The sequence below is a fragment of the Entelurus aequoreus genome, linkage group LG28 (assembly GCF_033978785.1).
Source record: "Entelurus aequoreus isolate RoL-2023_Sb linkage group LG28, RoL_Eaeq_v1.1, whole genome shotgun sequence".
Classification (NCBI taxonomy): domain Eukaryota; kingdom Metazoa; phylum Chordata; class Actinopteri; order Syngnathiformes; family Syngnathidae; genus Entelurus; species Entelurus aequoreus.
Genome location: NC_084758.1, coordinates 12,171,188 through 12,183,769, shown reverse-complemented (window position 1 = coordinate 12,183,769; position 12,582 = coordinate 12,171,188). Strand labels below are relative to the sequence as shown.

Here is a 12,582-nt window from a genome sequence, read left to right as displayed (position 1 = left end):
GTATGAGGCTTCTCCTTAGTGTGTGTTGTGTGTGTATGATGCTTCTCCTTAGTGTGTGTTGTGTGTGTATGATGCTTCTTGTTAGTGTGTGTTGTGTGTGTATGATGCTTCTTGTTACTGTGTGTTGTGTGTGTATGATGCATCTTGTTAGTGTGTTGTGTGTGTATGATGCTTCTTACTAGTGTGTGTTGTGTGTGTATGATGCTTCTTGTTAGTGTGTGTTGTGTGTGTATGATGCTTCTTGTTAGTGTGTGTTGTGTGTGTATGATGCTTCTTGTTAGTGTGTGTTGTGTGTGTATGATGCTTCTTGTTAGTGTGTGTTGTGTGTGTATGATGCTTCTTGTTAGTGTGTGTTGTGTGTGTATGATGCTTCTTGTTAGTGTGTGTTGTGTGTGTATGATGCTTCTTGTTAGTGTGTGTTGTGTGTGTATGATGCTTCTTGTTAGTGTGTGTTGTGTGTGTATGATGCTTCTTGTTAGTGTGTGTTGTGTGTGTATGATGCTTCTTGTTAGTGTGTGTTGTGTGTGTATGATGCTTCTTGTTAGTGTGTGTTGTGTGTGTATGATGCTTCTTGTTAGTGTGTGTTGTGTGTGTATGATGCTTCTTGTTAGTGTGTGTTGTGTGTGTATGATGCTTCTTGTTAGTGTGTGTTGTGTGTGTATGATGCTTCTTGTTAGTGTGTGTTGTGTGTGTATGATGCTTCTTGTTAGTGTGTGTTGTGTGTGTATGATGCTTCTTGTTAGTGTGTGTTGTGTGTGTATGATGCTTCTTGTTAGTGTGTGTTGTGTGTGTATGATGCTTCTTGTTAGTGTGTGTTGTGTGTGTATGATGCTTCTTGTTAGTGTGTGTTGTGTGTGTATGATGCTTCTTGTTAGTGTGTGTTGTGTGTGTATGATGCTTCTTGTTAGTGTGTGTTGTGTGTGTATGATGCTTCTTGTTAGTGTGTGTTGTGTGTGTATGATGCTTCTTGTTAGTGTGTGTTGTGTGTGTATGATGCTTCTTGTTAGTGTGTGTTGTGTGTGTATGATGCTTCTTGTTAGTGTGTGTTGTGTGTGTATGATGCTTCTTGTTAGTGTGTGTTGTGTGTGTATGATGCTTCTTGTTAGTGTGTGTTGTGTGTGTATGATGCTTCTTGTTAGTGTGTGTTGTGTGTGTATGATGCTTCTTGTTAGTGTGTGTTGTGTGTGTATGATGCTTCTTGTTAGTGTGTGTTGTGTGTGTATGATGCTTCTTGTTAGTGTGTGTTGTGTGTGTATGATGCTTCTTGTTAGTGTGTGTTGTGTGTGTATGATGCTTCTTGTTAGTGTGTGTTGTGTGTGTATGATGCTTCTTGTTAGTGTGTGTTGTGTGTGTATGATGCTTCTTGTTAGTGTGTGTTGTGTGTGTATGATGCTTCTTGTTAGTGTGTGTTGTGTGTGTATGATGCTTCTTGTTAGTGTGTGTTGTGTGTGTATGATGCTTCTTGTTAGTGTGTGTTGTGTGTGTATGATGCTTCTTGTTAGTGTGTGTTGTGTGTGTATGATCCGCCTGTCGATCTCACGATCCACTCTTCCCTCACTCGTGAACAAGACTCCGAGGTACTTGAACTCCTCCACTTGGGGCAAGGTCTCCTCCGCAACCCGGAGATGGCACTCCACCCTTTCCCGGGCGAGAACCATGGACTCGGACTTGGAGGTGCTGATTCTCATCCCAGTCGCTTCACACTCGGCTGCGAACCGATCCAATGAGAGCTGAAGATCCTGGCCAGATGAAGCCATCAGGACCACATCATCTGCAAAAAGCAGAGACCTAATCCTGCAGCCACCAAACCGGATCCCCTCAACGCCCTGACTGCGCCTAGAAATTCTGTCCATAAAAGTTATGAACAGAATCGGTGACAAAGGGCAGCCTTGGCGGAGTCCAACCCTCACTGGAAACGTGTCCGACGTAAGTCGGCAATGCGGACCAAGCTCTGACACTGATCGTACAGAGAGCGGACCGCCACAATCAGACAGTCCGATACCCCATACTCTCTGAGCACTCCCCACAGGATTTCCCGAGGGACACGATCGAATGCCTTCTCCAAGTCCACAAAGCACATGTAGACTGGTTGGGCAAACTCCCATGCACCCTCAAGGACCCTGCCGAGAGTATAGAGCTGGTCCACAGTCCCACGACCAGGACGAAAACCACACTGTTCCTCCTGAATCCGAGGTTCGACTATCCGGCGTAGCCTCCTCTCCAGTACACCTGAATAGACCTTACCGGGAAGGCTGAGGAGTATGATCCCACGATAGTTGGAACACACCCTGCGGTTCCCCTTTTTAAAGAGAGGAACCACCACCCCGGTCTGCCAATCCAGAGGCACCGCCCCCGATGCTCACGCGATGCTGCAGAGTCTTGTCAACCAAGACCTACCAGGCCGGGGCTCGGTTGGGTGGATTCAGTTCAGTTGGTTGGTTCGGTTCCAGGCATAAAACTTCAGACTCTAGTTAAGGTTCTAAGCTCGCCATCCAACCTGGCCAATTCCGCAGATAAATCACACTCAAACACTCCTGCGGGACGACCCACGGCTCCGATAATCGGCTCCTGCAGCAACCTCACACAGCGTGTCCCTCTCGCTCTCACCGGTAGCAGCCCACTTCCGGCTTTTATGCTATTCTGACAGCCGCGTTAGGTCACGTGACCGCGTGACGTAATGACGCACGCAAGGACAGCTTAGACGACCAATAAATAAATAAATAGAAAGGATTACATCCTCCCCCCTTTAGATCATGCAACTCCTGATGCATGCTAAACGTCGCAAACATCCGATTTCAAAAGGTTGTTTGCTGCATAGGTAGTGAACGCTTCGTCATAGGCATTGACTAAACCATGAAATAGCGTCTGAACAACGGAAATGAGAGGATTACCTAACGCCGCATATTGAAGGCGATTAGGAGGTTGACGCTGACGACTAGGACGACTGATCACAGGCGTGGTTTCAACGACACTATCAGGCAAGTTCGCAGCTTCAGGTGGTAATTCTGCCGGACTGAGCAGCGGCTCAGTTTGGCAGGGTGATGCCTCTGCCTGGTCAAGGAGCTCTGGTTTCTCTTCTTTCACAGGTAAAGAAGCTTCAGATTCAGCAGAGGACTCTCCATTGGCAGGTAAGTGCACAGTTTCTGAGACAGGATCAACATGAATGACTGAAGGCACAGGTGAGGCATACACAGCCGTGGGCAGCGGCTGAGTGCGGTGTTCAGCTGAGGGTTCGACAGCGTGCGAACTCTGGAACTGAAAAGTGGTTGGTGGAATCAAAACTTGAGGTAGATTCCATTCCTCTTCATCAAAGTCTTCAGATTGATCAACTGTTACTGGCTTCCGGCTCCGGGTTACAGGGCGTCGTGGTGGTGTAACTGGCAATGGATCTGAACCACCACTAGCTGGCAGAAAGGAGCATGGGAGGAGTAGATCTCTGTGGAGCGTACGATTGGGTCTATCTGCCCTGTTCTCAGGCCGAACTGTGTACACCGGGAGGTCCCCGGCACGCTTCACAACGACGTAAACATCGTGCTCCCACTTGTCTTCAATCTTGTGCTTGCCACGCAGCCTGGCATTTCGCACAAGAACTCTATCTCCTTCCTCCAGACTCGACGGAGTGACTCGCTGATCAAAACGAGTTTTATTCATTCCGCCAGATTTAGCCGCATTCTTCGAAGCAATTTCGAAACTCTCTTCAAGTCTGGACCGCAGGTTCTCAACAGAATAAATAGAAATAGAAAGGATATTTAATGGGGTTTTGTCACCCGGGTTACACTTCCTCATAGGAAGACGTGTTGGTGGGATTGAGGAGGTCTTCGAAGTATTCCCTCCACCGATCCACAACATCCGCAGTCGAGGTCAGCAGAACACCATCCTCACCATACACGGTGTTGACAGTACACTGCTCCCCCCCCCGAGGCGGCGGATGGTGGTCCAGAATGGCTTCGAAGCCGTCCGGAAGTCGTTTTCCATGGCTTCCCCGAACTCCTCCCATGTCCGAGTTTTTGCCTCCGCGACCGCTGAAGCCGCACACCGCTTGGCCTGTCGGTACCTGTCCGCTGCCTCAGGAGTCCTATGAGCCAAAAGAACCCGATAGGACTCCTTCTTTAGTTTGACGGCATCCCTCACCGCCGGTGTCCACCAATGGGTTCTAGGATTACCGCCACGACAGGCACCAACTACCTTGCGGCCACAGCTCCAATCAGCCGCCTCGACAATAGAGGTGCGGAACATGGTCCACACCTCCTTCGTGACAGCGTTGTGTCAAACAAAAATAGCCTCCATCTAATAGATCTAATAGACGTGCTCTTTTTTCACTCATTCACTTCTCATCGGTTTCACCCTCACAAACTCCGGAATTTGCATCCACGTTGTGCGGCCAAGCCTATTAATAGTTTTTTTTATTCTTATATTTTCATAATAGGGAGAAGGCATATTCGAAATCAACATTACAAACTCCAAAAGCAGTGAAGTTGTCACGTTGTGTAAATGGTAAATAAAAAGAGAATACAATTATTTGCAAATCCTTTTCAACTTTTTTTTTTTCTGTCTTGCCTCTTGGTGAGAGCAGTCTTAATTCCTCCGGGGTTGTGGGGGCTGAATAGCGGCAGCCGGCTTCCAGGGTCCCAACTCCCCCCTCCTCTGTTGCGAGTTGTTGTGATTACATGTACCATGTTTATGTGTGCCATGCTATGTGAGGTTTTTTCCTCGGACTCAGTCTGGACCACTCCTGAGGGTCCAGCCTCAGACTGATATTTTTTTTACTCTTCCCCCTTTCCCAATGTCCTCTTTTTCCCACCTTTTAAGGAGCGCTGTAAGTGGCTGATCCGTAACGTATGTCTGCTCTTTGCGGGATTGTGCCGAAAATGTAATTTCAGTTCTTATGTGTCTTGTACATGTTAAGAATGGACAAAATAAAGCTGCTGTCTATATTCAATTGAATAGACTGCAAAGACAAGGCGTTTCTGGGTGTTGTTGATAAATGGCTTTGGCTTTGCATAGTAGAGTTTTAACTTGCACTTACAGATGTAGCGACCAACTGTAGTTACTGACAGTGGTTTTTTGAGGTGTTCCTGAGCCCATGTGGTGATATCCTTTACACACTGATGTCGCTTTTTGATGCAGTACTGAGGGATCCAAAGTGCGTAATATCGTGGCTTACGTGCAGTGATTTCTCCAGATTCTCTGAACCCTTTGGTGATATTACGGACCGTAGATGGTGAAATCCCGAAATTCCTTGCAATAGCTGGTTGAGAAATGTTGTTCTTAAACAATTTGCTCAGGCATTTGTTGACAAAAGTGGTGACCCTCGCCCCGTCCTCATTTGTGAACGACTGAGCATTTCACGGAAGCTGCTTTCATACCCAATCATGGCACCCACCTGTTCCCAATTTGCCTGTTCACCTGTGGGATGTTCCAAATAAGTCTTTTTTGCCACTTGTGCCAGCTCTTTTGAAACATGTTGTATCCTAGTGCTGCTAGGATCCTGATGAGAGTGCGGAAATATGACCACATCACCCCGATTCTCGAATCCCTTCACTGGCTTCCTGTTCCACTCAGGATTGAATTCAAAGTCTCCCTACTAACCCACCAGTGCCCCCATGGAAATGCCCCCCTCTACCTCAAAGAACTACTCACCCCCCAAATCCTCCACCCGACACCTCCGCGCCGGACAGGCTAACCTCCTCCAACCTCCGAGGACAAAGCTACGAACAATGGGAGACCGGGCTTTCCGCTCCGCCGCTCCCAGTCTGTGGAACGCTCTCCCTGACCACCTGAGGGCACCACAGACAGTGAATGCTTTTAAAAAAGGCTTAAAAGCCCTTCTTTTTAAAAAAAGCCTTTTTTACAGATATGTGCATACTACCTATAGCTATTTGGCTGTTCTATTTTTATTTGTATTTATTTCCTTATTATCTTTTTAATTATTATTATTTTTTTAATACACTGTAGCACTTTGAGATTGTTTACTCAATATAAAGTGATTTTTACAAATAAAATATATTATTATTATTATTATTATGTTGCAGGCATCACATTCCAAAATGAGCTAATATTTGCAAAAAAAATTAAGTTTTCCAGTGTGAACATGAACTATCTTGTTTTTGCAGTCTATTCAATTGAATATAAGTTGAAAAGGTTTTGCAAATCATTGTATTCTCTTTTTATTAAATTTGATTAATTGTCCAGCCCCTCGCAGGGTACCAATGTTGCGTTCACTGACCACTGTGGCGTTCAGGAAAGAAGAGACGTTGAAGATCTTGTCCAGACGCATGGCTGAGTAGATGCCTTTGTTTTCCTTGCAGGTGCTGAAAAGAGAGAAGGAGCCAACACAAATGTTAACACCACAGGACAGGAAGTGCATTAGACTTAAGGAGATGATGGAAGCTGAAGTTAAAAAAGGGGGTTTATTAGACTTCTCACGGCCACGGAAATGACAAAGACAGTAATATCAAGTTGTCTGCGGGGCAAAATGGTGCTAGATTGACTTTATGGAGAAAAAAAACAACTCATTGGTGGCTGCATTACATTTACACTTTCAGTAGTTTAGCCCCAAAGTACGTCTACTAAAACTGGAGCGATAAACACGCAACAGGTGGCGCTAGAGCTCCTAATCCACAGGTGTCCAGCTCAAGGCCCGCCACATCATTTTAAATATGTCCTGTGAAATCTTGGAAATAATATGTGTCAACTAGAAGAAGCAATTATTGAAGTGAAATGCTGACAGAATGTAGTATGAATGTAAGAATAGTTTGAATGTTGAGGAGTTTGAATTTCCAGGAAAACCGGAATTAGGTTTGGAACTTGGGAAAGTGTTAGTTTGAATGTCCAGAATGAGAAAAATGTGTTGAAGTTGGAATGGTTTGAATAGGTGGGAATTGTGCAACTTGGAAAAATGTCCCATTCATTTCAATGGGAACTTCCTGGAAATTTGGGAATTTTGGAAAAGCGGGATTTAAAAGAAATGATTAATAGCATGAATGAGCTGAATGAGCTGAATTGGTTGGTGTTGGAATTGTTTAAATCGGGCAAGAAATGTTGAAGTAGTAACAGTTTTTAATTGAAAAATGGTATTAAGGAATTTTGTGAAAACCGGGAATTTTTCAAGTTTTTAAACCAACTTGGTTTTTTGTCCTGACTAAGAGGAATGTTTTGACAGTGGAACGCTTGAAATGGGTTGACAAATAGGAAAGGAGTCATCGCACTAAAAAAATGTTGGAAATAAGGTTAGAAAAAAAACAGGAATTCCTGGAAACGTGCTGAATGTGGAAAAATAGTTGTTAGAATTTCCAGGATGAGTTGAATGTGTTGAAGGTGGAATGGATTGAATAGGTTAAAAAATGTGGGAGTTGTGGAAGTTTGAAAAAGGGATAATTTGTTTTGAATTGGGAAAATGTCCATAAAATTGGGATTTCTAGGAAATCCGGGAATTTTGTATAAGTGTTGAAGGGAGCACACAATTCCTGAAGAGGCTGAATATTTTGAAGTTGGAACGGTTTGAATCATATGAAAAATGTGGGAGTTGTGGAACTTTAAAAAATGTCCCATTCATTTAAATGGGAACTTCCTGGAAATTTGGGAATTTGGGGAAAGTGGGATTTAAAATAAATTATTAATAGCTTGAATGTCCTGAATGAGCTGAATTGGTTGGTGTTGGAATTGTTTAAATGTGTCAAGAAATGTTGAAGTAGTAACAGTTTATTAATTGAAAAATGGTATTAAGGAATTTTGTGAAAACTGGGAATTTTTCAAGTCCTTAAAGCAACTTGTTTTTTTGTCCTGACTAAGAGGAATGTTTTGACAGTGGAACGCTTGAAATGGGTTGAAAAATAAGAAAGGAGTCATTGCACTAAAAAATGTTGGAAATAAGGTTAGAAAAAAAACAGGAATTCCTGGAAATTTGTTGAATGTGGAAAAATAGTTTTTAGAATTTCCAGGATGAGTTGAATGTGTTGAAGGTGGAATGGTTTGAATCGGTGGAAAAATGTGGGAATTGTGGAAGTTTGAAAAATGGATAATTCATTATGAATGGGGGAAAATGTCCCTGAAACTGTGATTTCTAGGAAATCCGGGAATTTTGTACAAGTGTTGAAAGGGAGCACACAATTCCTGAAGAGGCTGAATATTTTGAAGTTGGAACGGTTTGAATCGTATGAAAAATGTGGGAGTTGTGGAACTTGGAAAAATGTCCCATTCATTTCAATGAGAAATTCCTGGAAATTCGGGAATTTTGGGAAAAGCGGGATTTTTTAAAAATGATTAGGAGCATGAATGTTCTGAATGAGCTGAATTGGTTGGTGTTGGAATTGTTTAAATCTGTCAAGAAATGTTGAAGTAGTAACAGTTTTTAATTGACAAATGGTATTAAGGAATTTTGTGAAAACCGGGAATTTTTCAAGTTCTTAAACCAACTTGTTTTTTGGTCCTGACTAAGAGGAATGTTTTGACGGTGGAACGCTTGAAATGGGTTGAAAAATGTGAAAGGAGTCATCGCACTAAAAATGTTGGAAATAAGGTTAGAAGAAAAAAAAAACAGAAATTCCTGGAAATTTGTTGAATGTGGAAACATAGTTGTTAGAATTTCCAGGATGAGTTGAATGTGTTGAAGGTGGAATGGTTTGAATAGGTTGAAACATGTGGGAGTTGTGGAAGTTTGAAAAATGGATAATTCGTTTTGAATTGGGAAAATGTCCCTAAAACTGGGATTTCTAGGAAATCCGGGAATTTTGTATAAGTGTTGAAAGGGAGCACACAATTCCTGAAGAGGCTGAATATTTTGAAGTTGGAATGGTTTGAATCGCATGAAAAATGTGGGAGTTGTGGAACTTGGAAAAATGTCCCATTCATTTCAACAGGAAATTCCTGGAAATTCTGGATTTTGGGGAAAAGCAGGATTTTTTGAAAATGATTACAAGCATGAATTTTCTGAATGAGCTGAATTGGTTGGTGTTGGAATTTTTAAAATCTGTCAAGAAATGTTGAAGTAGTAAAAGTTTTTAATTGAAAAATGGTATTAAGGAATTTTGTGAAAACCGGGAATTTTTCAAGTTCTTAAACCAACTTGTTTTTTTGTCGTGACTAAGAGGAATGTTTTGAAAGTGGAACGCTTGAAATGGGTTGACAAATAAGAAAGGGGTCATCGCACTAAAAAATGTTGGAAATAAGGTTAGAAAAAAAAAACGGGAATTCCTGGAAATTTGTTGAATGTGGAAAAATAGTTGTTAGAATTTCCAGGATGAGTTGAATGTGTTGAAGGTGGAATGGTTTGAATCGGTTGAAAAATGTGGGAATTGTGGAAGTTTGAAAAATGGATAATTTATTATGAATGGGGAAAATGTCCCTGAAACTGGGATTTCTAAGAAATCCGGGAATTTTGTACAAGTGTTGAAAGGGAGCACACAATTCCTGAAGAGGCTGAATATTTTGAAGTCGGAATGGTTTGAATCGCATGAAAAATGTGGGAGTTGTGGAACTTGGAAAAATGTCCCATTCATTTCAACTGGAAATTCCTGGGAATTTGGGGAAAAGCGGGATTTTTTGAAAATGATTACAAGCATGAATTTTCTGAATGAGCTGAATTGGTTGGTGTTGGAATTGTTTAAATCTGTCAAGAAATGTTGAAGTAGTAACAGTTTTTTAATTGAAAAATGGTATTAAGGAATTTTGTGAAAACCGGGAATTTTTCAAGTTTTTAAAGCAACTTGGTTTTTTGTCCTGACTAAGAGGAATGTTTTGACAGTGGAACGCTTGAAATGGGTTGGAAAATGTGAAAGGAGTCATCGCACTAAAAAATGTTGGAAATAAGGTTAGAAAAAAAAAAGGGGAATTCCTGGAAATTTGTTGAAGGTGGACAAATAGTTGTTTGAATTTCCAGGATGAGGTGGAATGGTTTGAATCGGTTGAAAAATGTGGGAATTGTGGACGTTTGGAAAATGGATAATTTATTATGAATGGGGAAAATGTCCCTAAAACTGGGATTTCTAGGAAATCCGGGAATTTTGTATAAATGTTGAAAGGGAGCACACAATTCCTGAAGAGGCTGAATATTTTGAAGTTGGATTGGTTTGAATCGCATGAAAAATGTGGGAGTTGTGGAACTTGGAAAAATGTCCCATTCATTTAAAAGGGAACTTCCTGGAAATTCGGGAATTTTGGAAAAGCTGGATTTAAAAAAAAAATGACTAGGAGCATTAATGTCCTGAATGAGCTGAATTGGTTGGTGTTGGAATTGTTTAAATCGGGCAAGAAATGTTGAAGTAGTAAAAGTTTTTAATTGAAAAATGGTATTAAGGAATTTTGTGAAAACCGGGAATTTTTCAAGTCCTTAAAGCAACTTGTTTTTTTGTCCTGACTAAGACGAATGTTTTGACAGTGGAACGCTTGAAATGGGTTGAAAAATGTAAAAAGGAGTCATCGCTCTAAAAATGTTGGAAATAAGGTTAGAAAAAAAAAAACGGGAATTCCTGGAAATTTGTTGAATGTGGAAAAAAAGTTATTAGAATTTCCAGGATGAGTTGAATGTGTTGAAGGTGGAATGGTTTGAATCGGTTGAAAAATGTGGGAATTGTGGAAGTTTGAAAAATTGATAATTCATTATGAATGGGGAAAATGTCCCTAAAACTGGGATTTCAAGGAAATCCGGGAATTTTGTATAAGTGTTGAAAGGGAGCACACAATTCCTGAAGAGGCTGACTATTTTGAAGTTGGAACGGTTTGAATCGCATGAAAACATGTGGGAGTTGTGGAACTTTGAAACATGTCCCATTCATTTCAATGAGAAATTCCTGGAAATTCGGGAATTTTGGGAAAAGCGGGATTTTTTGAAAATGATCAGGAGCATGAATGGTCTGAATGAGCGAATTGGTTGGTGTTGGAATTGTTTAAATCTGTCAAGAAATGTTGAAGTAGTAACAGTTTTTAATTGAAAAATAGTATTAAGGAATTTTGTGAAAACCGGGAATTTTTCAAGTCCTTAAAGCAACTTGTTTTTTTGTCCTGACTAAGACGAATGTTTTGACAGTGGAACGCTTGAAATGGGTTGAAAAATGTAAAAAGGAGTCATCGCTCTAAAAATGTTGGAAATAAGGTTAGAAAAAAAAAACGGAATTCCTGGAAATTTGTTGAATGTGGAAAAAAAGTTATTAGAATTTCCAGGATGAGTTGAATGTGTTGAAGGTGGAATGGTTTGAATCGGTTGAAAAATGTGGGAATTGTGGAAGTTTGAAAAATGGATAATTTATTATGAATGGGGAAAATGTCCCTAAAACTGGGATTTCTAGGAAATCCGGGAATTTTGTATAAGTGTTGAAAGGGAGCACACAATTCCTGAAGAGGCTGAATATTTTGAAGTTGGAACGGTTTGAATCGTATGAAAACATGTGGGAGTTGTGGAACTTTGAAACATGTCCCATTCATTTCAATGAGAAATTCCTGGAAATTCGGGAATTTTGGGAAAAGCGGGATTTTTTGAAAATGATCAGGAGCATGAATGTTCTGAATGAGCTGAATTGGTTGGTGTTAGAATTGTTTAAATCGGTCAAGAAATGTTGAAGTAGTAACAGTTTTTAATTGAAAAATAGTATTAAGGAATTTTGTGAAAACCGGGAATTTTTCAAGTTCTTAAAGCAACTTGTTTTTTTGTCCTGACTAAGAGAAATGTTTTGACAGTGGAACGCTTGAAATGGGTTAAAAAATGTGAAAGGAGTCATCACACTAAAAATGTTGGACATGAGGTTAGAGGAAAAAAACAGGAATTCCTGGAAATTTGTTGAATGTGGAAAAATAGTTGTTAGAATTTCCAGGATGATTTGAATGTGTTAAGGTGGAATGGTTTGAATCGGTTGAAAAATGTGGCAATTGTGGAAGTTTGAAAAATGGATAATTCATTATGAATGGGGAAAATGTCCCTAAAACTGGGATTTCTAGGAAATCTGGAAATTTTGTGTAAGTCTTGAAAGGGAGCACACAATTCCTGAAGAGGCTGAATATTTTGAAGTTGGAATGGTTTGAATCGCATGAAAAATGTGGGAGTTGTGGAACTTGGAAAAATGTCCCATTCATTTCAATGGGAACTTCCTGAAAATTTAGGAATTTTGGAAAAGAGGGATTTAAAAAAATAAATTATTAGGACCACGAATGTCCTGAATGAGCTGAATTGGTTTGTGTTGGAATTGTTTAAATCTGTCAAGAAATGTTGAAGTAGTAACAGTTTTTTAATTGAAAAATGGTATTAAGGAATTTTGTGAAAACCGGGAATTTTTCAAGTTTTTAAAGCAACTTGTTTTTTTGTCCTGACTAAGAGGAATGTTTTGACAGGGGAACGCTTGAAATGGGTTGGAAAATGTGAAAGGAGTCATCGCACTAAAAAATGTTGGAAATAAGGTTAGAAAAAAAACCGGGAATTCCTGGAAATTTGTTGAAGGTGGACAAATAGTTGTTTGAATTTCCAGGATGAGGTGGAATGGTTTGAATCGGTTGAAAAATGTGGGAATTGTGGACGTTTGAAAAATGGATAATTTATTATGAATGGGGAAAATGTCCCTGAAACTGGGATTTCTAGGAAATCCGGGAATTTTGTAT

The 12,582-nt window shown here is 40.6% G+C and overlaps 1 protein-coding gene across 9 annotated transcripts in view; it reads right to left on the bottom strand.

Annotated features, from left to right (window-relative positions):
- The window catches only part of prom1a (prominin 1a), a 366,218-nt gene that overhangs the window by 130,118 nt on the left and 223,518 nt on the right, over window positions 1-12,582 (bottom strand). For all 9 annotated transcript variants that reach the window (XR_009824913.1, XR_009824912.1, XM_062039974.1 and 6 more), the window contains one exon: window positions 6,227-6,311. Coding sequence is in view for 7 of the 9 variants with exons in the window: in XM_062039974.1 (XP_061895958.1) it covers window positions 6,227-6,311 (85 nt within the window). In the remaining 2 variants the exon portion in view is untranslated. The remainder of the gene's footprint in view (window positions 1-6,226; window positions 6,312-12,582) is intronic.